Source organism: Montipora capricornis, chromosome 10 (assembly GCF_036669925.1).
Source record: "Montipora capricornis isolate CH-2021 chromosome 10, ASM3666992v2, whole genome shotgun sequence".
NCBI classification, from domain to species: Eukaryota; Metazoa; Cnidaria; class Anthozoa; order Scleractinia; family Acroporidae; genus Montipora; species Montipora capricornis.
The window spans coordinates 3,466,670-3,493,887 of record NC_090892.1 but is presented as its reverse complement, the minus strand read 5'-3'; the positions used below and the strand labels follow the sequence as shown (position 1 = coordinate 3,493,887).

At 40.3% G+C, this 27,218-nt stretch overlaps 1 protein-coding gene across 2 annotated transcripts; it reads right to left on the bottom strand.

Moving 5' to 3' along the window:
- LOC138018995 (tolloid-like protein 1) lies at nt 1-26,473 on the bottom strand. 2 transcript variants are annotated; one of them, XM_068865664.1, is made up of 18 exons: nt 26,341-26,473; nt 23,269-23,418; nt 21,441-21,564; nt 20,632-20,807; nt 19,669-19,884; nt 18,562-18,712; nt 17,578-17,828; nt 16,141-16,308; nt 15,260-15,557; nt 14,192-14,310; nt 13,431-13,628; nt 12,912-13,061; nt 10,431-10,655; nt 6,938-7,183; nt 6,527-6,664; nt 5,497-5,746; nt 3,603-3,760; nt 1-1,162 (listed from the first exon to the last, which is right to left on the bottom strand). In XM_068865664.1, the coding sequence occupies exons 1-18, from the start codon at nt 26,471-26,473 to the stop codon at nt 1,113-1,115; spliced, it is 3,201 nt and encodes a 1,066-aa protein (XP_068721765.1). In that variant the 3' UTR covers nt 1-1,112. The 2 variants fall into 2 exon arrangements, with proteins under 2 accessions (XP_068721765.1, XP_068721766.1); XM_068865665.1 differs by having other exon boundaries at nt 6,551-6,664.
- Between the last annotated feature and the right edge of the window lie 745 nt (nt 26,474-27,218).

Sequence of the window (27,218 nt, the reverse complement as noted above, 5' to 3'; positions counted from 1 at the left end):
TTAAGAATACGAATATGTTTAATTTATGGCTCGATTTATGGGGTAATATACTTGAATTAAAGTAACAGTTAAATATGTATTTATCCTTATAGGCACTTCTTAGGATACATGCTAACAACGCATTCGAGTCACAATCTGCAACTCGTAGAAGAATATCTCTGAGCAAGGTTCTTACCATTGTGGGAAAAAAAAGGAACCGCTAACATCACGGAGAAAATAAAAAGCAAAGGAAAAAACTGTCATTAGACAGGATCCCATTACCCGGAGCATCCATCTTCTATATTAGCCCTCTGTGTCAATCCTGTCCCGTATCTTTTTTTTGTAGAAATACATCCCAGGGGATTTTTGCGGGTGTTTTCGCAATAGCCAGTAATAAGAGACTTATGGTCGGCCATTTATTACGTCATAATGCAGCACACCCGAAACACGAAAGTATTTTAAAATGAAAGAAAGATATAGCAGTTCCAAAAATAAAAACATATGGGACAAGGTTGACCCAACGGTATAATACGTATGAAGGCTCCGGGTAATGGGCTCGTGCACTAGAGACTAAAGAAAAAAAAAACCCAATTACTACACTAGACCAAGCCAAAGCGGACTATATACTGGGCGAGGTTGCCTGCTGATTATAATTTCGTATTTCTCTGAGGATATTACTTTAATTTAAAGCGAAACCGTTCCAACTGAAATATCGCTCTAACTCTCAACTCTCGATTCTCTGACCCCACAATGTACAACTCAAATAAGCGACGCTACCAATAACCTAAGAAAATGCAGGGAGCCTTCACCATCATGTTGATCATCGAAATGAGCGCCTCAATTTAGAGGTATAATAAGAATTCTTATAATTTCATTTATAATTAAAAAGTATTTATGGAACCCTAGGTTGGCGTTCGTCTGAGTAGACTAGATTGTAGGGAACGCTAGTTTCCGAAACTTTCAAAAGACAGTCTGTGCTCTGGAAATTCATTCCCAAAGCAAACGGCTCATTCCTAAGAACGGACATTTGTCTGGTTAGCACGAATTGCCTAAGAGTGCTATATCCATAAAGAATACAGTAAAGGAATCGTAAAAATTTGTCGCAATGATAATTTACAGGTTATTCTCTCGTTTCATCGTTGGTTTCTCCTGTTGTGCAAACCATTAACGGTAGATAGGCGACCTGTGAGAAAAAACAAAAGGACATTCGATTTTACCGATAAGGATCGAAGTTAAATCAACTAAGCTTACATTATACTACCTACGAACAGATTTTTCTTTCTGTCCGTCTTTTATCATGTCTCGACATGTTATAGCGTCGTTTTGTAAGTCCGGTATCCTCTTTAGTTTTTTTTTGCTAAAAGGCGTACAAACAACACGAAAACAACACCACGAAGGCAATAGAGTCAAAATAAGTCAGAAACAAAAAAGGCGTTAGCTGGCGAGGTAAGATTGCACAGTACTGAGCACTATTTAGCAAACTCAATTCCCCCATTGCCAGAAATCGTGGACATTTTGCGCCCGTGATTAATTGTCAGCGGAATCTCATTTTCAAAATGGCGGACAAAGATTATCGCAGTCAGAGAAAACGTATCCCCTACGATATTTTAAATAATTTGAGCTCTGTGGATCTGTTTTACGAAGAAAAAGGCAAGAAAAAAACATCTTCCAAGAAAATTTTAGGTGTCTACCAGGCCGAGCGGCTGATAGCAAGAATTCATACTGCTGAGAAGCCTGCTGCTTGACATAAAGAAGAGGAAATTCTGTTCCTATCTTTAGTGCCCGTTCTATTTTTCGTTTTTTGTAACTCTCAAGAATCTCAGACATTTTGTTTTATATGGTATAAGCAAAGCTATATTTTGTTTTTAATTTTCTCGCGTATCTATTTCCATTAAAACCAAGCCTGGTATGTCAATTGCGGATTTTTGAAAGCCTAGAACCTAGTTTATATCCCGTGAAACATCTGTGGATTTATAGCAACAAACAAAATGGCGGTCAGATGAAGTTTGGAGTTGTGAAGCTTTTCCTTTTCCTTGCCCGACCGAAATGGGTCATTCGCAAATATGGCGTCCATTACTGGACTACAGATGGAAAATGGAGGAAATAATGCGCATTTGGAAGTATTTTGCAGTGCAAAAATCGTCCTTTTTACGACTGTTTAGGAAACATCTTACATCGGAGAAGTGATATCGAGTCGGGCAAATTTACTTCAGTGAAGGGTTTATCCTCTAATCGACGAGTATTTCGCATGACTTAGGCAAAATTATAAGACAACGTATGGAGAAATGGAGCGTATAACGAGAGATGAAAGTGGCCTCTTCGGGAAGTAAGTAAACCTACTTCAAATTAGCCATTTTTAACCCAGATGCGAAGGTTACACAGCACTGAACATGTTTCGAGTCGGGCACCGAAGTTCAGTAAGCTCATAATCGATATATTTGAACAAGTTTCCTTATCTCCATACATTTTCTTGTACGAATTCGCAGCCATTATGGCCTTAGTGCGCACGCGCAACCGCCATCTTGTCCCTAATTTCTGGCAATGTTAGTGCACATTTGGGCTTGACCAAAAGGGAAATGTTGGGCGACCAAACAACATCAAACATTGTTTGGTGACCAAACATTTTACCGTTTGGCCACCTTGTTTGGTGGTGTTTGATCGTGTTTGATAAAATTTGGAGGCCATTAAACATTCGATCAAACGACTTAAAACATTTCTTTTGTTCTCGTGTTTGATGAGCGAACTTTTGTTCGTTTGGCCAGCTGTATCAAACATGTTTGGCGCGCGCATGCGTTCCACGCTTGCTCAGCCGCTTGTATCCACGTGTTTTTTACGTATTTGTGACCCATAGTTCTTTGCTTGTGGAGTTTGATCTTTGTTAGATCAAACAAGTTTTAACCGTTTGGCAACTCACTTCAACATCAGCATGTTTGGTCACCAAACAATGTTTGATGTTGTTTAAAGGCCAAACATTTCCCGTTTGACCAGGCCTTTATGAACCATGGTGGAGTTTCCTCATTTGATGCGAACGCCTTGTCTTTCGCCTGAAGGTCTGGGGCCAGTAAGCAACGAAGGAGCGACACTGTAGAACGACTCACTCTTTCATTCTCTCTCGAGATCTGCACTGAAAAATAGACTGCCATCTCTTTTCAGGAAAGTTTGAAAAATCAGTAACAAGTCTGTTCAAATATAAGTGCTACACGGCCAACGTTTGCACAAACGTAATCCTTTATTACTCTTTCAGTAATGTTTCACTTCACGTCGTCATCGGCTTTCTATCATGTCCGAGAAAGTCTGGGGAGAGGTCCAATCCCCACTCTTTCCTGGTTTCGCTCACCAATCACATGGACAACACTGGAAAAATGTAAGCAATTTGTTGCCTTCGAATATTGCTTTCCTTTTGTTTGTGTTTTTTCATCGTCACTAAGATGATCGCATAGGTTGTAAAAAGTTTGAACTGAGGTAGTATCAATAAAGTTCTGATCTGGCCAACACTCCAGAGATATTAAAAGAGGGAATATTGTTTTCTTTTTCGGTGGGAGAGGGCACTATTTCCCCTTGCCCCACCGCCACCTACGGCCTAGTTCATGCACGTATCCAGAAAATTACTAATTACTACTTACTTGCTCTAGCTTTACAGATATACTGGAATCGACTGGTGCAAGGGTAATCATTCCATTTTCCGTTCCTCTTCAGTACAGCGCAGTCCTCATCCTTTTTTCTGTATGAACCTCCATTGTTAGGGTCACCTGATGCCCAGTTTTGATACCTTATTGGGGTTCTGCGATAAGAGAGCACGAGGGGCTCAATACTGACAGCGGCCACACTCGGAGAACACACAATCAACACAAAACACAAAAAAGGACCAGCTCCTCGTTGGCTTGGTAGCTCAATAGCCCTTATCGGAGCTATCAGCGGTTTTACCACATAAACGAGGCTAAGTGGTCATTTTGTATTGAATTGACCCTTAAGCCTCTTTTGCATGTAGGTTTAAACAAAAGAAAATGTGCCTGCAGTGTCAACTCCAATAAGGGCCATTGGCAGAGCATTGCATCGTTATCGCAGAGGTTACGGATTCGAATCCCGTTCAGGTCTGAATATTTCAGGCCTTCCTTTCGTTACTGCTTCAGTTGCGTTCATAACTGCGATGATCTCAAAATCAACACACATCTTTACATTTAAATAAAGGAACAAAATCAAACGGATCCTGTGAAAAAAAACCCATTTTCAAGAGAAACTGCAACGCCGTATTACATGCTGCTAGAAATTTTAAAACTGGAGGCCATTTTAAAACTAAAAATTGGGTCTTTTGTGCACAAAACACTGAATCAAAAGCAAGAGCTAGCTCCTGCCTTATTTGATTTTATTCTGCCTGCTTCCATAATCCACGACTACAACACCAGATACGTCACTGGTCAGAATCTTAAAAGGCCATCCTCAAAAACTAATTATAGCCTATCAAGATTTAGAGTATTGGGGTCTCAAAGTTGGGAAAGAATTCCTATCAGCATTAAATGCACCTCCAATTACACTTTCAAGAAGGAATATAAAATGTTTCTTCTCTATACCCAGGGATAAACATGCGCTCTTTCTTTATATATAAGTCCATTTGTATTATACATACTGCTACCTAATTACTACTTCGATACGATACATAAGGAGTTGCCAACTCGGAAACTCCGCTCCATTGGCCACTACGCACTTATTAAGAGTATACGTAATTAATATCATATATTTTAAAATTGTATCAAGTAATGTAGTCTTTTTTTCTTCTCCATTTTTCTTACAGTAATATAATTGGAATAAGTGTGAATAAACCTGAACCAAACCTGAACCTATTTCCGCATTGAAGAATAGAAGTATATCACAAGTTGTAAATTACTTCCTAAGATATTGCATGAGTTGAATCCCAGTGACAAGCCCGACACTTTTCTTTTAGGTTGCATCGTCGACGCAGCCCATAGCAAAGTCAGTGCTTCATTTAGAAAAGAGCTCTTAAAACCATGTCCGTACCTCCAATAAGCATTTATCTACTATTTTTTAGGAACACATGTCTACTATCTAAGACGAGGGCTGTTATATTATTAGTTTTGAATAGCTGTTATTACAGTTGAGCCCACGTTTCAGCATTGTTCGTTTCAGAACTCGCGGAAGAGAGACGTTCGGGTCAACATTCGATCAACTATAGAGAAGAGTAAGAGATTTAGCACGCGAATTTACGTTTTTCTCAGACGAAGAGAAACTACAGTTGTTGAATGGAAGCTGCCCTCGATAGTTTCACACATTTGGGATTTTTTCTTCGGTTAACACATCCATCCATATGCTATACAGTGCCTTGCCATACTTTCCAAGATAAACTAAGGCCAGACAGACCTCAAATTACTCAACAGTCAAGGATCAAGACTTCGATAAGAAATTGTTGTTTCGACCCGAAAGCCTCCTTTTCACGCCTTCTGAAACTAACACCGCTGAGACGTGGGCTCAACTGTAACAATGACTATTAAGCAAAAAACTAACCGATCACTCCAGGCCCATGCCCCCTCTTGTTTCAAATCATTGTACCCAATCCACATGAATGACTCGGCCAGGAGATGCTTAGTGACAAATTCTTGTTCTTCAGCGTTAGTGATACTCAGGAGATCCGAATATGATGAAAGGCAGTCGTTTCTTGCCATGTACCATGTATGGGTATTCATTCGAACCGAATAGCAGTAGACTGTGTTAGAACCATCCATAACATGGGAAGCCCATCCACGTGGACATACCTCTACAACAATAAACGTTAATAACAAAAAAACGTCGTCGTTCGTAATACAGGTGATAATTTTCCTTTGAGGTCTAAAATTATTATTTTAAAGGCTTAAAAAATATTTAAAAGAGAACAACTATAAAACAAAACGTTTTCAACTATTCAAGTCATTATCTGGGTAATGAGTGACCGTCCGCTACCACAAACATTTTTACGTGTTTCAAGTTATTTCTGATGGGAACATTTTCCCTACATGAGAATGAATTTGTTTGTCAACTTGGGCTTCCATCGTTGAATAATTTGGCTCTTACAGATTCTGAGCCTTGTGAAAGTATTGCGCCGTGCTGAGCAGGCGCCAGCGAAGAGAAAAGGGAAGGATAATTCAATCTCGAGTAGGTGACGGGATGACAAATTCAGAAACATTACATGGGTTTGAATTTTCATCAGTTCACACCTGCACATTTCTCACGGTCTCACAGATGGCTAGTTAGGCGTAAATTAAATGAATGTCAGGCTTAAGTCATTTGTGGTGTCTATCAGTTAAATTATAAATCAGATCTATGAAAGTTTCATACAGCGTGTGCCCTCGGTAAAAGCGTGGACCCTCTACATTTATAGCCTCGTTTGAGGACGACGCCCGCCTTTGAATTCCTCTCTTCGATAAGCAAAGATAATAATTTACAAACAGAAACATTTCCGCACCAGCACTCTCTCTCTCTCTCTCTCTTTCTCTCTCTTGGTGGGCCATAACAGTTTGAATGAAATCTCTAATACTATACTTAAGTAATGATTTCTTACGTTGTGTGGTTGGATCTGGCTTACCAGCCTGCTGTCCTACGCTTCTCCAGTCCAAAACAAACCCGCCTCTCTCTCGCGAGCCGTCTGAGTGGAGTCTGATACGAGCATAATTGGTAATGGTCTTAAAAGTGTCCAGAGCTTAATGAAAAGGAAACAAGTTATATAGAGTCAAAATCTTTCGAATGCCATATTTGACGTTGATTACGAATAATCAATGTTAGATCAACCCTGGTCAGAATACAAGAAACGCCATGCCCGAAGTTGAAAAACCATTAACTAACAATTGCCACAGAAGTAAGGAGTAAGAATCTAGGGCATGTGGTTATTCAAATATTTTCCTTGTCTTTATACTTTCTTTTTAATTTAGCAGTACTCAAAGATAAAGCGATGTCTTTGGCAATTTATTGCTACCTGACGTTCCACAATGTCTTCCTAATGAAGGTGAATCCCTGGAATTCCCATCTCTCACTTCCACATAATCATACCGACAGCCTTGACCAACTTTGTCGATATCAAATTGCTTGAACTCCAGTTCAATGTGTTGTCCCTCAGGAGCCGTGATGACCCAGATGCAGTCTACATTTGGCTGGTAGTTCTTAGGATAACCTGGGCTGGTTAATGTTCCATTTGGTTCAATCATTTGCCCTCCACATGTCCCTATGAAAACAAACTTATGTGGTCAGATGTTGGCACTGGAGAAGGAATACACCGTGTCTTTGTTCCTTTTTATGGTTATTTCAACCATACATTACAACTCAATAACGAAGCTGTATGAAAGAAGAAAGATTTTTTCAGAGGAGATTGCGAAAAGTGCGTAGTACATCAAAACTAAGATATTCAAACTCGCTCAAAGTTGAATGCCGAGGTTCTGTCATACTGGGGATGAAATGCTGCTTGTTACGCATAGCTTGATGCTAATCTGTGTTGACGCTAATCCTCAACAAGATTCTGTAGTGCTCGTCCAAGCTGTTCTAATTTTTCTATCCCAGCATGCTACGGGCGTGCGTTTTTACGTGGGATGCCCCCCTGCAGAGCAGACCACGTTATAAAATGGGAACATTTGTTTTTCCTCGTATCCACAAATTGTAACGTTTGTTACCATTGGCAAGTTTCTGTAATGTATGGAAAGTGTAAATGCATAGAAAATATAACGGCATATTTTAGTGGCCACATGTTCATACTACGTCATCCACATGCCATGGTCATTGTCATTTTTTAGTGTTCTCTTCGTTTGTTTCCCGAAATCGAAGGTACACGAAAGAATTTCTACTGTACATCGCCTTGATTCGCTAAAGGTACAGGTACATATCCGTAACGGTACATATCCCAACCCTTGTATTAAATGTGGCTACTTGAAAATTTCATTTATTGTGGAAGAAAATGCTTTACTTTTCTTGTCAGAGCACTATCAAAAGCGCTACCTAAGCTTTGAGCCAAACTTTCCCCATAACTGGTTTGTTGAAATAGGTTTATCTATCTACTAACAAAATATGATTGCAATTGTGAGAGTGCATATTTCATGCGCTCACATGGGCCCTGGGGCCGAAAGGCCACACGTGCGCATACATGACATAGTGTATGGCGCGTTTATTCTGTTTTGAGTCTTGTTCGCTGTTTTGCTTTTCTTTGTACTTTTATATCGTGTCCTTAAGATGTTCAGCTGCTTATTTTACTGTTTATTAGCCACTAAAGTGTTTTGGTTAACTAGGCCTGGTATTTTCATTCGGATTCTTTGAGTCGCTTCCATATATATTAATTTCTGTAATTTACCATTAGGTCTTACTGCGTAATAAAGTGGTAATTTAGAGCAAAAGAAACCTGTGTCACACAATCAAGCAAAGTGCCTGTGAGTTGTAATCTATACATTGTTATCTTCAAGGCAAAACAGCGCCTTACGAAAGGCCTTTCGTATCAGACGAACAAACTCCGCCCCAACACCTCTCCCCATAAATGGCCAATCAGAGGACGCCACTTTTTTCCGGTCACAGCTGTCGATCTCTCACAAGCTCTAGCGTTCCTCATGCTTCACTTTGACTAATGTTCTTCGGATTTTTGACAAATATTTTCGGAGTGGATCGGCCTTCATGCTAAACAGGAAAAGGACGCGCACGTCAATCTCATCAAACACAGCAGCAGCAGCAGCTGAGAAAAAGTGGAAGTGAACCAACACAAAAGCTTTCAACAAAAGCACAATGTAGGATGTGCGTAAAAACCATCGCAAACAGATGGTGACTGCGATATCAGAATGCGGGCTGGTTATGTGAATCGTTTACATAGTATCTTCCTTATTTCCTTTATGTTGTTCGTTTTCCGTGTTCTCACAACAGGTATACATTTGAAAACACCCTCTCCAACTGTACTTATTTGTCTGTATGACAGATTATACTGTACACTGACTTACAACTGCTCTGAAGTGCAAAAATGAAAGAAGAGGTTTGAGCTGATACAACACCTGTAATATCAACAGCCTTGGACCAAATGGTTGTAACAGTTTGCAATACCCGACTTGCCCTCCAAAAATTTTGTTTTGCCAAATGGGCTCAGAAACTAGCGTGCAAACAACATTGTGAGGGAAGAGTGAGCCGCGAAAGTTTGAGGTCTTTATATTCGTGTACTGTTCCAAGGAATTTTGTGAGAGACTCTATGGGTCGATTATTAAAACATAGTTTAGACAACGTTTAACAAAACCGCGATCTAAGCCATTTTCAATATTGCCAACAATCACATCTAAATATTGTCTTCTGCTGATGGTAACAAGAAGGTTTGCATTCCAGACTAGACAGCAATTTATCTACATAAAATACACCGCTTATAAACAGATTTGGAGGTCCAATGATTGTCTTAAGCCGCGGCCCAGGTTAGACTTTGTTTAAATAAGTGGCCCTATAATTTTTGTTTACAGCCGCTCCCTGTTGCTTTGATAGTATCATGTGGATCCCAGGTGAACGCCTAATTGGCATCTTGTTACTATTAGTGTCCACCTTCATCTGTGATTGATATCCTCATTATAAGCCAAGGTAATACCTTTTGTTACCGGTCTTGTTCAATTTGTGACGCTAGTTCATTACCTGTAATCCGCGAGAACTTACAGTTACTAACAAATTTTCCAACTTACAATTTCAATACATTAACAGTAACCGCCACAATCACACACACTATTTACTCAAGACTAATCTTAGTCTTCATGCAGAACAATAAATATTAAGAGTGTGCAAAAAACTGTCTTCAATGTCCAGGAAATATAGAGGGCTTACGCTTAAGTAGTAAAACAGGGGAAAGGAAGCCTGGCAAAAATAAAGATAAGTAAATCACAATACAGAGTGTTTTCACTCGACGTGTCGGCGGCCATTTTGGTATCCCTGAACAAAGCAACGGAGGCCATATTGGTATCCCCAACTAATCTTCTCGGAAATGAGCTCTATTGTCATGCTTTGTCCTCACGCTGAGCCGTGTATGACCAGGAAACTCTGGTTTTGAGAAATTTGAATGTAGCTTAAAAGTTGCGTCGAATATCTCAATACCAGAGTAGAGTCAAATCATGTTGATTGTCAACCTGGCCCAGGTTGCTCGAAGTATGGTTAGCGCTAACCAGCGTTAAATACCATGGAAACATGTAGGCTTTGATACCTCTTAACAAACCGTTAGTGTTAACCAGTCTTTGAGCAGCCGGCCCCTGTGGTTGTAGAGTGAACCTTAAACTTATGTTACGAGTTATTTTCCGTTAAAAGGAGCGAATCCGCGATCCAACTCCCCGAATGTTACTATGCAAAAATTCTCCAATCTCTCCTCCCCCACAGAAAAATATCAGCTGGACTGGCTAATCACTCGTACACTGTTTCAATTACTGAAAATTGTTACCAATAGAGGAAATGATTAGTTCTTGTAATTAATGTTTATTCCTTACTTGGAGGGGGAGGATCTGTTCCGTCACTGACAGGAGTTGAGTACCATTCGGCTAAGAAGCCATTGTACGTCCTTTTTATATCAGAATGAAACTTAACAAAAAGGAAGTTGGAACTCGAAGAAAGCGGAGTTGGAATGACCGAGCCACAAAGCTTTGCAATGCGACGAGACGAGTCTGTTTTGCCATCATAAACGGCCACATAGTCATAATTACAGAAAGGAGAACCTGAAAACAGAAAGCAATGAAATCAGTGTTCACTTGAAGGTAGCTTACGCACAACAACAACAACAACAGCAACAATAATAACAATAATAATAATAATAATAATAATAATAATAATCGCCGTCGCAAGTACAGCAACGACGCAAACTCAACAAGGTCCAAGCAAAAGCATGCTATGGCGCCTCTGGCGGCAGCTATACGTCCAATGACGAAGGTGATTATTACCATAATAAGCACGAGACGTTTTTTAGCCAGGGACGGAGACCGGAAGCGAACATTCCTCAGAAGTCTCGCCGACATTTTTTTAAACTGACCGTCTCTAGCAGTGAAAAGGTACTCAAATGCGGTTGTATCCCTCAAAGTAAGAAAAGGAAACAGCTAATTTCCGATTGCCGTCCCTTGCTCAAAAAGGTCCCGTCCTTAGGCTCTCTAATGTTTGTTTCCTTTGTAACTAGAATGAGGAAAACTTCCTGCGAATCCGCGAATCAACATAAGGTATTCGCTGAGTTAAGTTTGTGAAGTTACCTATAGCTGAATTCTGGTTTGAGACTTTCAATCCGTGTTAATTATAGGCCGCTCAGGGCCAACGCGTTATTAAATAGGCGTTAAATCCTGGCTATAGTCGCGTTAAATCCCCGTCGCGTCCCGGGGACCGGGGGGCACGAACCGGTCGTTTTACGTGCAATGCCCCTTGCTTTTTCCCATGCACTTTTTTCACCTATTAGTACGCTTCACAAAGGAGGCCCGAATGGGTTTCTCACAGCGTATATATACATATCAGAACATTAAATGGTTTTAGCCAACGAAACAAATTGTAGGTACTATTATGACAGGATTGTTAAATAATCTTTATGAGTATAAACACACAGGTAATTATACAAAATCGCGCGCTCTCATTGGATCGCTATCTCGGATTATCAGCCGATAATCACCTCGACGGACAAAATGGCTGCCAGTAGTCGTTTTGACACTGTAAGTGAAGATGATTTCGCGTTGAAATGTGTTTTTTTCCTCTTTTTTGAAATAATCATCTGTGTATTTATACTAAAACAATTATTCGCCTCAGGCTCAGTGATTATCGGTGAATATTCACCTCGACTTGAATATTCACTGATAATCACTTCGCCTTCGGCGAATAATTGTTAATTATTATTATTTTGAGCTACGATTTGAACAAAAAGATGCAACACTTGGCCAGAAGTAAGCATTTGCAAACGATGTGCTGAAAAAAATCGCAGAAAAATTGTATTTGTAAGAAATGAGTTTTCAGTAACTAGTATCATTCATTTTGAGACGGCTTGAGCTTTGGGACGTCACTCGCATGTTCCCACTGGTAAAATTAAGGTTTGTCAATAAAACCATTTGCAACTTTCACTTGTCGTGAGTTTGGTGTGATTTCCGGTTCGCCTTCTAATTCGGGTGCACTTCCTGTGTTATACCCATTTATGGGTTCCTGGGAACGCATCCCGCCAAAACAACTTGGCGGACTTTTCATGAGATGGATCACGTTCTGATTGGTCCCTTTTCGTCACATAATAAACCCAGCCTTCTGATTGGCTAAGAGCTATGTAACTGAGGTATACTACCAACGCTGCAAAACAATCGGTTTAATGAGCAAAAACAAAAGCTCTTCATGACCTGCACGTGCGTTTTACATTAGTGTACATTTCTATGCCGTCCTGGCCCTGACAAAAGGCAAGTTTACCAACGACAACGGGGACGGCAACGAAAACGTCACAAATTTGCATATTTAGTGGGCAAAAACGATAGCTTTGCACGCCCTGCACTTGCGTTTTTCACTTTTGTCCATTTCTTTGCCGTCTTGTGCAAAACAACAACGTGAAATAGCCAATTTTTGAGGTTTTAAGAAGAAGAACAGCACTGGAGGATAAATTCTCATTTCCACCCCTAAATTAAGCGCCGTTGTGTCCAGTGTCCATTTTGTGGAACTACCACACTCTAGCCACATTAAAAAGGTTGTAATAGTAACGAAGTGATTACAATAACGCGAATATGCGAGATGGCGTTCTCGTTGCCGTCGCCGTTATGTAGAGGACGTGAGCAAATGACAATAACTTTTCTCTCGAAATATTCACACTATTATAACTGTGATCATCGTCATCGCTGTCATCGTCAACATCATGGTTAACGCCAGGGGTATCCTTTTCACTTTTCGTTCTTGTTATCGTTATACCATCGTTAGTTGATCCATTAGTCCACCCTGGAATTGTAACATTACTGGGGTAATCATTAACTCACCCTCTACATCGAAAAAAAGGAAGCTAAGGTTTATTCTTTGTCCTGGTAGTGTTCGTATCGTCCATTCACAATCCGTTCTGTTAGGGTAGGCTCTTGGATAGTTGGGAGTTGAGAATTGACCAGTAGAACCTTCCAATGATCTGCCACAGTCTTCAAGGAAATCAATGGAAAATTAGCCGATTGAACTAGGTGAAAGGTTTAATGTAGTACAACATTTTACCGTAACACAATTCCCCAATTTGAGGTTAGGGAAAGCAAGCAGTTGAGTAGACATAGAGATGTACAAACGATACACCGTCAGTGTATTGACTGGGGCCGCCAACGTTATCCTCCTAGGAATGGACAACATTTTGTGTCTGTTTTGAGGTCCACACCAAGACAGGTTGTTCCCCTGGGCTTAAAATACTTTTCCCAACTTGCCTTGCCATCACTCAACGAACCAGAGGGCTAACTGGCCGTCGTGAACAGTCTCTAGCACCAAAGAGGACAAGTTAAGCTTAGGTTCCACGTTTTACTTACTGACAGGACATTTCATTTCATTGCACATCCTTTGCTCAATTGCGTTTCCTGAGCACGATCGTCCCCCGTTTTGTGGTTTGGGATTGTCACACGTACGAATTCTGTGCTGGATTCCGTTACCACACGTCTTACTACAGTTATTCCACGACTTCCATAATGACCATCCACCGTCGATTGGTTTTGGTTTTTGTGGTGGAACTAAAGTGGAACAAGACAATACGATTTCCATCAAATAACGAAATAACAAATATTAAACGTTCTTTCCTCCAATTTTTAGTTGGCAAACTTCACGGTGGTCTCATTTATGATATCAGCTGTGACGTTTTTTAACTAAAACTAAAGAAAATACTGTTCAAGTAGTTTAACTACTGAAAGATTAGTTTGGTACGCTAAGATGGCCGACTTGGTTTCTTTCCAGAATCGAAACGGCCGCCCTACGTAGTCGTAACAGACGTGTAACAGAATAACAGAATAACCGAATCAATCATAACAGAAGTGAGCAATCAATAAGCGACTTAAGCTCAGCGCGGAAAAACCCCTTGCGCGCGAGACACAATTGATTTAGGTTTTGCTTATAATTTGCTGAGAATATGGTACAAAATTTAAGGCCTAACACCTTGCGTAGCAATGCTAAACAAAAGCAATCCTGAATTTTACTTCGACACTCAATTAAAACTGAACAACTTGATCGAAATGAATGGCGCTCATTTAGTTCTCGATTGTATGATCTACTTAACTCAATTAGCGCAAATACAACTTACCTTCACGATCTCTATCTGTTGCACACAGGTAGGTTTTGTCCCACCCGTCCCTTCCTTTCTTTGCATACCATCTTAAACAAGGCAGATTTGGAATTCTACCTACGTAAGACCACTTAAACCTGTCGAAAAAAATGTTATGATAATGATTAGAACTTTCTTCGTTAATCATACCAGGAGACTCAATGAAGTAGCATGCATTTTTTCAAGGAGGGGCGGCAAACCAAGGCAGGAATTTCCATCTTTTATTACACTGGCTTAGGTGCGACCACATTCATATTACCGAATGTCCTGTTATGGAAACGGTTTCCTCGATCATCTGAACCAAACCCCACCAAAGAAATCGAGCATCATCAGCAACTTTCGGTTTCCTTCCATCTCTCTAAAGCCGCGGCTACACTAATAATTTTTTTGCTTGCGATGAAGGTGCAATTTTTTTTAATTGTCTCGTCGCCAGCAAGCAGTGGTGGCTGCACTTGGCGACAATTTTTTTGCGATTCACGCGACCTTCCAAGACTGGGTATGAAGTTTATTAGTTAACAAACAAAAACAAGTCATACCACAATTTGCGATTTTGTCCGCAATATATGTCCTTTTGACGGACGAAGAAAAACAGAGAGAGAAAGAAAACGTAAGCGCTCTACGTGGTTACTACCCTAGGAGGAAGGAGCGAGCTTTTTTCCCACGAGTGAAACGAGTGATAAAGTTTCTTCCATAAATTTAATTAATTTCAATGCTCGGAGTCCGCCATGTTGTGAAAACCCAAACACTGGACACGTCACAAATTGTTACGAATGCAGTGCAAAATATTGCACGCGACTAGTTCGCGAAAAATCCAACTCATTCAATTCTCGTGATTTTTTGAGCTGTCGCATCGCCTGTTCGAGGGTGGCTATACGAGGGATTCTTACCGCGCGCTGGCGACGCGACGATTTTCAAAATATGTAGCCGCGGCTTAAGACACTTCTGCGTGCTGCGTGCTGTGTGCACCTCTTATTACAACTTGGGACAATGCTAGCACTATCCCGATTCCAAACCAGTAATACGATTATAAGAAAACTGTGACTTCACCTGTAAGGAAAACTGGTGTCCTTTGGAATACACAGATAGTTGTTGTCCCATCGACCTCTCCTGCCCCCTCGGGAATCAGCCGGGACGTAAATCCGCGTACATTCATATTCTTCCAATAATTTCCCTGGAGGGGCATCCGACCAGCGCATTCCCAATTGTCGCTTGTCTCCAGGTGTGCAGAATAAGTAATTTTTCCACGTGAAATAATCTAGTCGTTCAAAGATCCTAACGCAGATCTCATCTGCGTTCGGTCGAACTTTAGGACCAAAACTGAAATCATCAGGGAAGATTGGCCATTCTATAAGCAATAAATAATAATTAATAATTTATTACTTATATAGCGCAAATACATGTGGATATGATATAAAGTGAATCATGTTTAGATTTTGCTCTAGACTTTTACGTGTAAAAACGTGTACGATCGTTTCTTGCCTGCAAATTGCCACGAGTTGTTGATCTTGATCGAGCTACCCAAAAAAGGCGATGAAAATTACAAGAGGAAACGACATAACATTTTTGCTTTCCCACTGGTGATCATAGGCCCTGTGGAAAAACCGGGCTTTTTGATAGGGTTTTAAAGTTGTGCACAAACACGGCCACCGTTTCTATGTGTAGATAAATTGTCAGTTGCGTTAAGAGCAACAAATAGATGTCATGTTGCCGTGAGTCGATGCGGTAATGGATCGAAGACGACGCCTAAAGCAACAAGACTAAAATACGTGGCAAATAAGTCATTTGTGTGTTGTGTTTCAATAGTGTTCATAGTGTTCATGTATTGAGAGGGAATTGTAAGCATTCAGTCGCCCTTGATATTTTCAAGGTAAGAATTTCAGAGTGGCTAAGGTTCACAAGCAGCCCAAAAGATGTGGAAGCGATCTCACCAGCACATTCCTGTGAGTTGCAGGGCCTCCGTTCTGATGATCTCCCTTCACAATAAGAGCCTCCAAAAGACGGTTGCGGATTTGTGCAAGTACGAGAGCGTGTCTGGACTCCGCCACCACATCTTCGGCTGCATCCACTCCATCGACTCCATCGGGTCCAGTTACCATCTAATGAAAACAAAAAATATTTATTCATTCAAAGTATTTCTCAGTTTTGATTGGCTCAGACCTCTCTCATGATTCCGATTAGCAGCCGTCATTTGCAAAAAAAAAAAAAAAAAAAAAAAGGAAAAGAAAAAATAGGCACGCACTGCGTACACGTGGGTGGTTCAGTAGGCTGGTGTTGTGTAGAAATTATTTTTGCAAAATTAATTTTCTTTTACTGTTTATTGTGTTATCCAATTTTGTTGTCGTTTTTGCGTTCCGATTACGAACAGTTTGATGTTTTCACTGTCGTAAGCCCTATCGGATTGGGTTGGTACCTAGATGAGAAACCATTAGAAAATCTTCATGAAGAAGATATCTCATCTTTTTATACTTGATTTCTATTTTGTATCTGGGTGTTCAACTCTTTTCTGTAATTCTCTTTTCACGTTTGTTGACTCACAAAGCCTGTGAGGCCTGATTACCTGTTTTATTATTATTTTAACGTCTTCGTGTTAGCGTTTACATAACAGATTACGTATAAATTGATGTAAGAGTATCTATTTAAGTAAAGTCCGTTCGGGCGGGGTTAATACTCGGAAGGGAGACCACCACAAAATCCCCGTGATAAAGAGATCTTCTTTTTCCCTTTTTTTTGCCTATAGATACTTTTTTTGTATTTGGATGTTAAAGGCTTTTTTCGAATCTTCTTTTATACCTGTATTGGGACGAATGGCGATGAAATCCCCAAACGGTGCATTTAGGCTAGGCAGGTGTTGACTCACAAAACCCACAAGCCCTCTTGACAAGAATGCCACCAGTGTCAAAGCTATTGTTGAGGCATTGCTCTTGCAAAGTAAAAAGAGGCGACTAATGGACCGCAAACAGAATAACTGTACAATGGACATCAATCGTTAAGTGACTCACTCACTCAGACAACCCCGATGACAATATGGGTATTGCATTCATTGCACTCACAGTAAACTACCCACAAAAAATATAAACGTCTATTATCCAGGAAAATGGACGAATAACTTCATATCACGCGAGGTTGTTGAAACTGTGAGCTTTTGAAACACTTGAAACGAAATAAAATACGCTATTTTCGCTGAGATGGGGCATTCGAATTTTTCAAAATGACATGCAACGCGATCCAGAATTCTTTTGTGGACACGTAACTTCACGTTCGATCAGCTGCCGTTAAAAAAATTGCAAATGGGAGGGTTGTTGGTGAGGATAAACACAATTATTACCACGGTCAGTGGAAGGGGATTTCATTTTATAGTAACCTACGTATTGGCTTCTGTTCCTTAGTTCCACACAAGTAATAGCTAGAGTCATTCCATGTTGGGTCGTGTGGCTCTGTCCATTTCAAACAACTGCCTTCTTTATCGTGACTTGGCACATGCGTCAACCACTTGAATTTATAATTTCCGTCACGCGGCCAACACAGATATGTTTGGTTCCATGCTTCCTGGTTACGTTTAGTTGGAACATCAATGTGGATACATCTTTTGCCGTTCAATGGACCTCTTGATGACCACCTTGCAACAAGACAATGTTGATGAATAAAGTTGTATCCCATTCACTCGCAGGCTTAGTCAGTGGCTTAAAACAGCTAGTGGACTAACACCCAGAGTTGTAATGTAATGGGCCTTTTGCAGCTTAGTGATTACATGGTACAAAAACTGCCATACTGAAACGCAAATTGCGCACTAGAACATCTAAAAGAAAGCAACTTAACTTAATCCTTTGCTTTGTTTTGTTTTAGAAGTTCCAGTGGGTAATTTGCGTTCCAGTTTGGCGGTTTTTGTACCATGTGATCACAAGCTGCAAAACCAAAACGGTACAGCAAATGAGAGCAAGATTTGTTGTTTCTATGAAAGTCCGAAATTCGACATAAAAAATTGATGTCACGGGGATTTCTTCAGGAATATGTTGCTTTATTTCTTTTCATGGATACAGTTTCTTTGAATGAATATATTGAGGATGTCGTGCCTGCCTGCCTATTTAGACCACAAAAATTTAGTGAGTTGGAAAAGTGACTTAACCAACGAATGAGAGAGATTTGCGAGCTGAAGTTTCGAGCGTTAGCCCTTCATCAAAGCGAATGGGAGCAGCATCAGTTTCTTTAAAAACTTATCTCTTCATTCGTATATTTTAAGAACACACTGTTCGTAGTCCATAGTGCAGGTGGTCGTCTGGCTTAATGCAAAGAGGAAATGCGTAATGTTACAGTAAACAACTATGGGTAAACAAAACCGAATCTGTCCTTACCTAAGTTCAAGATCTTTCTTGTCTTTGCGGTAACAGAGGTAATTGTCATGCCAACTTATTGATTTAGGATGATCAATTTGTAAGCATATTTTATCTCCACCCATGGGTCCATCGTTCTTCCAAACAAAATCCTCAGGGAAGTCTGGGTAATCTAAAGATAAAAACCACGAGATTGAATGTCGACTGAGCTTTATTGATAAAGGATGTATTCTTTTGAAACTATTCTGTCTATTTCGTTTTCGGCTTACGAGGACTAACGTCCAAGGTTTTCCAAAAAGAATACATATTTCGTAAACGGGTGCCACTTGGAGGGCAGTTGAAAACCCCCTCTTGGTTGGCTGTCTAAAGAGTTCAAACAGAACAAACCGTGTTATATTTTTGGTCTGTTGATTCCGTTCAAGAGCAGAGTAAAGAGAATCATAAAATATTCATGAATTCCTAACCAGAATTAGTCTTACAAAATGGCTAGGAAAATCTGGGCAAAAACTACGCTGTGCTCCACGGTACGACCCGCTCATGAAATTAAATATACAAAAATTTGGTTTTATCAACGGAGTTGATAATGTAAATTGGCCACCGTACAGAGATTCTGAAAGCTGACGTTTCAACCGTTAGCCCTTCGTCAGAGCGTGGATTCGCTCTGACGAAGGGCTAACGCTCGAAACGTCAGCTTTCAGAATCTCTGTACGGTGGCCAATTTACATTATCAACTCCGTTGATAAAACCAAATTTTTGTATACTACTTCCCCACCGACGCAGCACCACAGTTTCTTTAGAAACTACCCCTTCATTCATGAAATTAAATGATGTGTTCAACGACAAATTGCGAGAGTTAAAAATCTTACTCCGGCCGTTTACTTAGTGCGTTCGATAAACAGTACATGGTGACACCTTGTTTGTTTTTCCTCTCGAATTTGACAAGGAACAATGATATCTATCCCGTTTGATTTGCGTTAATTTGTTGATTTCAGTTTACAGTGTCCCCAATAGGTGCTCCAGCGCCAGAACGACGAGACACTTACATAAAGTTCCTTTCCTTTCTTTTCCTTGCAATAGTCAGTTATATTCGTGGTACAATTTTAAGGAACAACATTCAAAAGTACCAACCTGGGCAGTTGTATAACAGCTTTGTCTGTCTGATATCCAAAAGACTTAAATGTGTATTTCCAAACTTCTTCAAAGAAGAGTCACGTGCTACTAAGGTGGGTTTCCCGTTTTTGGAGAACGCTCGTGCGCCGTAATGCATGATGGACTTGTAATCATACTCTACTCCCAAACTGTTAATCTTTCGGTGGCTATAGCGATCAAATGCAAACTTGAATCCTAAAAGCAAATACTCATCATTAGACACATCAGTTTTGCTCAAGTTAAACGCTGTAAAGCAACCATAGAATTGAAGAGATGATATATTGGGGATACATGAAACTGCACTTCTAATACTGAACTGAAGAATGTAGATCGATAGTTTACGAACCGAATCCTCCAGTTTAATCTTTGGGCATCAATACAACTTAAAGTGCAAACGAATTTCGCGCGTAGTACGCAAACGCAAGCATGGACAAATGCGCAGTTGTAGTCTTTTACCGTGTTAGCAACCGAGGCAGCCATCTCAATTAAGGCGTGAAGGTATTTGTGTTTGTCTTACGCACGTGTTTTGCATCCACATGTGAGAAATACAAACGCAATGAAGCCCTCACGTTGACATTTGTGCTACCCTGGTAAATGCGTCAATACGTTAAGAGTTCTCGAGTTTGTATTTCCGTTTTCGCGGCACGTTCGATCAAAATATCTAGCGTGACTTTCCTAATGTGCCTTTACTAATCCTAAATTGCTTGCGAAATTGTCCCTCTGACTCAGATCTGCTCAGTTAGAGCATCATATACGGGATATCTTTATCAAATATCAGGGGTTTTTTAAGACTTTCTTGCTTTCTCAGATGGAGATGACAAAACGGAGGTCCTGTCTCAGAAATTTGCAGTCACCAATTACAGAGAGTTGATCAATAATGCGACATAGGGAACGAAAAATTAAAGATTAATTTGATTGGCTTGCATAAAAGGCTTTACTTACTAGGTATAATATTCTCCATGTTAATTTTTATGTAATTATCTCTGTCAGGCCGGTTTTGCTCGTGCCAAAACCCGACCAAATGACCCAATTCATGAACCACAATTCCATGGTGAGCGCAGCCTCGACCTAGAGACGTTGTCTGTCTGCCACCTACTCGTCCCACATCAGAATTGCACCTTGATTCAACAAAATAAAATAAAAATTACTGTTCGTCAGGTCACAATGAGAAATTCGTCAATTAATCACAAAACAAATTGATCATCAAACATAACGGAAAATTGACGAGCACCGAGGAATACCGTCACTCCTCTATTAAGCCCCTCCCATCTCAAGTAAGAGACTCCTCTCTACAAAGCGCCCCCTCTCCCTCAAATGAGCTAGAAATAAATAAACCCCCGGGAAGCTCAAATAGAGGATTAACGGTAACCAGTTCAAATTGATTTTTCAAGCTTTAAACTTCATGATTCAGCAAAGCACCAGCACAGAAGCCCACGAGTAGGAGCTTGCCTCTCACATACAAACTCTATGAGTCAAACTTTGAACCTATCTTTCTATGTTTATAATGCCACGAGTTCTTCGGCTCTGCACGCACTGTTTAGAATGGCCAATCAGAATTAAGGTGGATGCAAAAGATGCAAATTGATGTAAACTGATGTGAATCTCCTGCTGAATGGTTAGTTCTAAAAATAGAAAGATATGCGCAAAGGTTGACCCAAGGATATAGTTCACATGGGTTCCTGACCCGTAATATTATCTCTTTTGTGACATTTCGATAACGATGTTTAAAAACAAAAAATAAGATTCACTACCCTTCTCCGTAGTAAAACTCGACGTAATCCGACTGGTTTACTCTTTTTTCGAATCTAATACAAGTGTATTTCTCCCATTCCTCCATGGCATCTTTCAGCAACTGACGAATTTTGCTTGTCTCCGCTGTAACAAAAACAAAGAAACTTCCAGTTTTTGTTAACCTAACCCTGCATCATGGTAATGTGTAGTCCTTGTTGAACATGGGTTTCACGAGATCAAGACGTGGTGAGATTTGCGCCGCACCTTTTGTAGACGTCACAAAATGTTCCCGAAATCCTAACAATCTCAGAAAAAAAAGAGACTGGATTGAGCATCAATTGTTTGAAGAGAAGCAAAATCACGGCAGCCATATTCTTAGGACTACTTTCAGACCTCAGCGTAAGAGTTCGAAGAGAGTGGAAAGCAATACGGCAATGTTGTAAAGTTCTTCCGCATAATATCGAAGCAGGTTCCTCTCTTTTGCCCACATTTTGATTGTCTATACGACGCTTTAGTGCAAGAATGGTCGAACAAGATGGCGCCGCAGGCGTCGGTTTTGGCATGTTGCTTGAGGCAGTCACTTTTAAGATAAGTCAGAAATTCAAAACCCAGATGCGATGCATCTGCGATGGAACGAGGACCGTCAGTTTACAGTATTGTCAAGAGTGAATTAGATAAGAGTGTTGTTATGGCATGGGTGGGGTCCCTAGCACAGTCACAAATGAATACCCGTTCCCGCGGAAATCAGTTGTCATGTCCCTCGAAAAAATATGGCAGAAGCTGTCACGCGTGACATGGCTTCTGATTGGTTAAATCTGGCGGCCCTTCGTTTGTTCCGCGCGCAGAGTGTATCTAAACTTAAATCCATTTGTGACTGTGCTGGGGCGAGACCGCAAAGTGATAGATCAACGCTCTTAGCTATTGTCTATTTTTAGAACGGCTGTGGCTAGATTTTTTTTGAGAGAAAAATGGTGGGGGTATTTTGTTCCTTGCATGCACCATCCATGCTTCTTAGTTGTAGGCCAATCATATGCGTTGTGGTCACCAGGCCCACTCTCACTGGCCATAATAGACCATATTCGAATTTTCACGGCTGGACTGGATCTAGCATGAAATGGAGGCTAATGCGGGCAAATCTTTTCAAATGCAAATTAATTTCCCCGCATTAGCCTCCATTTCATGCTAGAACCAGTCCAGCCATGAAAATTCGAAAATGGTCTATTTGACTAATTTGGCTGAACCCGTATTCTAAATTTAGATAATACCGTAAACTGATAGGCCAAGGTCAAATGAGAAAGAGCGACACTTCTGGTTGATGGACTTCTGGATAAGTGGATCCAAGAAGCAGATTGCTGTTAAATAACCTAGTCTTAAATCCCGCTATGACCATGCCATTGCATGCGCTACACATTTTCCTAGCATCTGAAATTTTGGATATTTCATTTCTTTTTTCTGTTTGTCAGTAACACAAGGAGTTCGTAGGATTTAGGAGGACACTTTGTGACGTTTATAGAAAGAAGGACGCATCATATTTTGCAATTTATCGGACATACTATCGGACAAGTAAAAGACCATGCATAAAAGACCTCTTATCCTATTCTGGCATTTTCTCTATTTTAGCTTTCCCTAGAGCTATGGCTACAAACAGACCCGAAGTGAGCTTAATCATTTGATTTAGGCCAAAGAGAAGTTTGACGTTTGAACTTGACTTTTCCTGCGCTTGTACTTTGATCACCGGTTCAAAGCTCTTTCGATTTAATGGCGGATACTAGACGTTTTCTTCGTGGCTTTTTCGGCTGAAACATTTTCGGGAAGTCCCAGAAACAAGGCCCTGAAGGAAAGACTTACGAATACTGTAGGCTATGGTGTAAGGAATCACTCCACGCGGCCACAGACTGTTTTTGTCTCTTATGGGCGCCAAGACCTTGTTTGTCACCCCTACATTTCTCCTCGGAATTTTCATATCCACTTGCCACTGTCTTCCATTCTGATATTTTTCTGCAAGCAAGAGGGAAACATTGACATGACTTGAAGAAATTTATGACCAGAAAAGGGCAGTGTGGTTTTGTTGTCTCGAACTGCACCCACCTGAGCTACGAGTCTACCTCCACCATAAGGGCGTTCTCCAACCTCAGTGCGTTTTGGTGGGGCTGATGTTCTTTGACGTTTAATTTTTTTGTTTCTAAAAATAGCTCTAGGTCGGAGGATAACTTAACACTAACGGTGTTATTTTCAGGTCGTGATAAAGCCTTACGAAGATACAATGTAACCGTTTTCATTAATTGTAACTCCGTTCTAACTTTTCAGAGTTGCACGAGTATGCGAGACTAAACGAGTTGTAAAGAAGGCCAGTCGAGAAGCGAGTGCCGTTTATCCCAAAAGACACAAAAACTGAGGCAGCGTATGATCGCGTGATCGCTCATTGGGTGGGCACTTACCCCGATAATTTTCTCTTTAAACAGGGTTCGCCTTTTGTTACAAACCTTAACCATGGTACCAATTTTTCGTGACTTCGTTTCATCGGGGTTAATTTCTTTTTCGGCCAAATAATGTTTCTTTGCATGCAGTGAACATTTAGCATTCTGGAGAGAACGCCTCGTGTATTTGATACAGAGTTGGTCAATGTTTGGGTAAACAAATATTTATCAATCAGAAAGAAATTAAGAGGGTGTTGTGAGCTGAAAGGAGTAATCTGTTTACGATATGATCAATTTACAGATTAGAGATTGTTCAAGAGTTTTTGTTTTCTCTAAAATCACACGACAAACCTTTTAAGGGCTCTTGAATTGGTTCCCTTATGACGCACACGAGAGGTATTTTTCTCTTCTAATTCGGTATGCTCTCCATGCAAAAGATCGTTCCAGTTGATTCAAATGAACGAAATCAGTGTTTGCCTTAAGCATTTGAAAGTAACAATACAGCCTCAAGAAGATGGTACCGACATTGCAGAAGGCACACAAATGACATGTTATAACAACAACCGCGGAGAAAATCCCTGGATAGCACTTTTCACCACTCCAGGGTCCTGAATCAGAAAGTACCCCCTATATAAGAAAGCCAAGGACCAAAAAGGCTGAATTCTTTTGGCCAAATCGTTCTATCCCTTGGTCGCAAAAACTAGTTTTGGTTGGACTAACTTAACTCTATATTCCGTGTATACCGGGCTTATTGAAGCCATGAAGTGGTTTCACGGAACGATAGAACACTTCTATTTTTACATGCCCATAATTTATCCATCTTAACAGTCCCCGAACGCCTTTCGTTTGTAGTCAAAGTGTAAAAAAAAGACCAAATGAAGCGCATGGATAAAGGGGAAGTTCGTGGATACAAGGCGGAGAGTATTTTAGAGACAATTCATGGGATTTCTCTTTGCAAAAGATTATTGAGCTTTTAGGACTCGTGTCTGATGATTCAAAGGACATACCTTTGAAAAGGTGCACTTTGCACGTCTTGGAAAAATGCCATGCTATGTTCTTAAAGGGCGCCATCATATTTGGGTGAATTATTGGACTCAAAACTGTAGTTACAAGTTTATTAAACGGAAATTCGTACTGGAAACAGCTCCTTCAATTGCGACAAGATGCACGCAGAGTACATGTCTTCACTTAATGGTATCGGTTTTCAAGTGACCTCAAATAGTGAGGAGCATTACTCCTTCTACTCAATCAGTTGTTCAGCAAAATATCTGTCTGATGATACGGTACGTACGCGTTACTTGACGTTTGATTTTTTTTTTGCAAGGCTTTTAACTGCTTATTAAAACCTTCTTATACAAAATACGGATCTCGCAAATTTCTAAACATATTTATATTTTACTTTTTTTAAATCTTGGCTTTGGCACCATTCTAGATAAATTGTCTTAAAACGAGACATTAAATTGCACTTAACCAGTTAACCTTCTCGAGAAAAGAGTTTGAAACTTACGAAGTTTTGCGTGTTACGGCGCCTTCGACTCGCAAACCTCAAGTTAGACTTTGTAACGATCTATCCACAATTTTAGTGAAACAACATCAAGAGAAATGAAACTACTTGTGCCCAGGTTATTGGCATTTAAATCACGGTAGCAATCCTGTAATTCTGATATATTGACCTCCAGGTAGACTGTTGGGTTTTTTATTCAGATCCTCTGTTGCTTTGATTTATCACTTTGGCAATTGTGGGTCACGTTGTTCCCAAATAGCGTAGACAACTCAGCATTCACAACTACCAAGGCCACCAAACGTCTATAATGTGGTGATATTTTCCACTGCGTGTTTGAATTTAAAGCCCATGGAAACTTGAAAATTTAGCGATCATTTTGTTCCAAAATATTTCTTTATGTAGTCAGCGGACCAGTTAAGCTGTAATAACGTAACGTAATCCAGACTTGGATTAAAAGTTAAATGACTTCTTTGTTTTAAAAAAAAATCATATCGGTGCAGACAGTTAGCTTAATTGACACCGAAGCTCATTCCCGGCTTAAAAATGGCGAAACGACAATACGTGTTATCTCTCCGGAGACGTGGACCTCAGGTCACTTTCTCCCAACTGACCAAGGAAACACTGAAAATTTTGTTGATGGTTGTGAACAGAGCACTTAAAATGAAACAGTTGTTTGTTTTATTGGGAAATAATAAGAATTAATGTTACCTTCTCACAGAAGACTACGAACTGCGCACATGTTACGCGCTTTTTCTATTAGGAACTGTAAATCTGTGTTTGGCATCTAGATCTTCAGTTTGTGGACTAATTATCCATCAAAATAGCTCAAACGAGCAAATGAATCGTATGCATGCGCAAGGCAGTGTTCCAGCCCATGTCCCACAGTAAGATCATCCTGCCCTTAATTTGGCAAAGGAGACAAAGGTGCACGCCAATGAATCGGAACTTTTGTTGCAAAAAGATTTTCATCATATTCTCAAAAAGTATGAGATTTCTTACCGTACTGTCTGTTCACCCTGGCTATTTCGTCAAACGCTGCTCTGTGTCTTTTCGCCACAGGAGATGTTAAAGTTCTGGTTATCAAACTCGCCGCCACAAGAAAACTCAGTATGCAGCTTCGCTTGTGTTCCATGGCTTTGATTGTGATGTGTTTGTTCGCGAAATATCCGTGCCCACAATTCTCCTCTTAAGTTAAGCCTCCTCGATACGTCACTGGAAATGATCAATTATGTCCACCGATCGACCAGGCGATTGCAGTCAGGAAACTAATATATGTATCTCATTACCACAGATGACATCATACTTTGGCTTGCTGCGTGACCGTGTTAAAACGGCTTTGTTCAGTACTTTTAACGGATTTGTTCGTCCTCTTAGTTCTCACTTGTCTGCGGCACGATGACGCCTAAACAGCGTCCACAGGATTCCTTGAATACTTGCCCGAGGTTAGTTTGTCTGTGAGTTATCTTACTGGCATTGAAGCACTTTATAACCAGACACAACATTGTTACTATGTTTATTCAACTGCAATTGTAACCATTAAAAGAGCATAAAATGAAAGCAATTAGGATACTTGAAATCGTTCTGACGATTCAGTAGATAATCGAGCATTTCTCGGCTTATGTTTCTTGAAATTGTTTTCAATTTTGAATGCTAAATACGACGACTTAACCGGAATCAATGGAAGCAACAAGAAATTTGGTCCGGCAATTTGTGGTCAGATCCTTTCAAAAATGTCATCAACTGACGCATTTGATTAATCAAAACAGACGTTTAAGATATCACCGATGAAAAGAAAAACAAAAATAAATACGGTAATTAGCGCAGGAAAATCACATTCCAATAGCTGCCGTGTGATAATCACTTACGCCGGATTCTCT

Coding starts and splice junctions, on each gene's coding strand:
- LOC138018995 (XM_068865664.1), bottom strand. CDS start 26,473: ATGGAACACAAGCGAAGCTGCATACTGAGTTTTCTTGTGGCGGCGAGT. Junction 7,184..10,430: donor AACAGATCCTCCCCCTCCAA/GTAAGGAATAAA, acceptor TTGTTTTCATAG/GGACATGTGGAGGGCAAATG. Junction 3,761..5,496: donor GCATGGGCCTGGAGTGATCG/GTTAGTTTTTTG, acceptor CTCTTATCGCAG/AACCCCAATAAGGTATCAAA.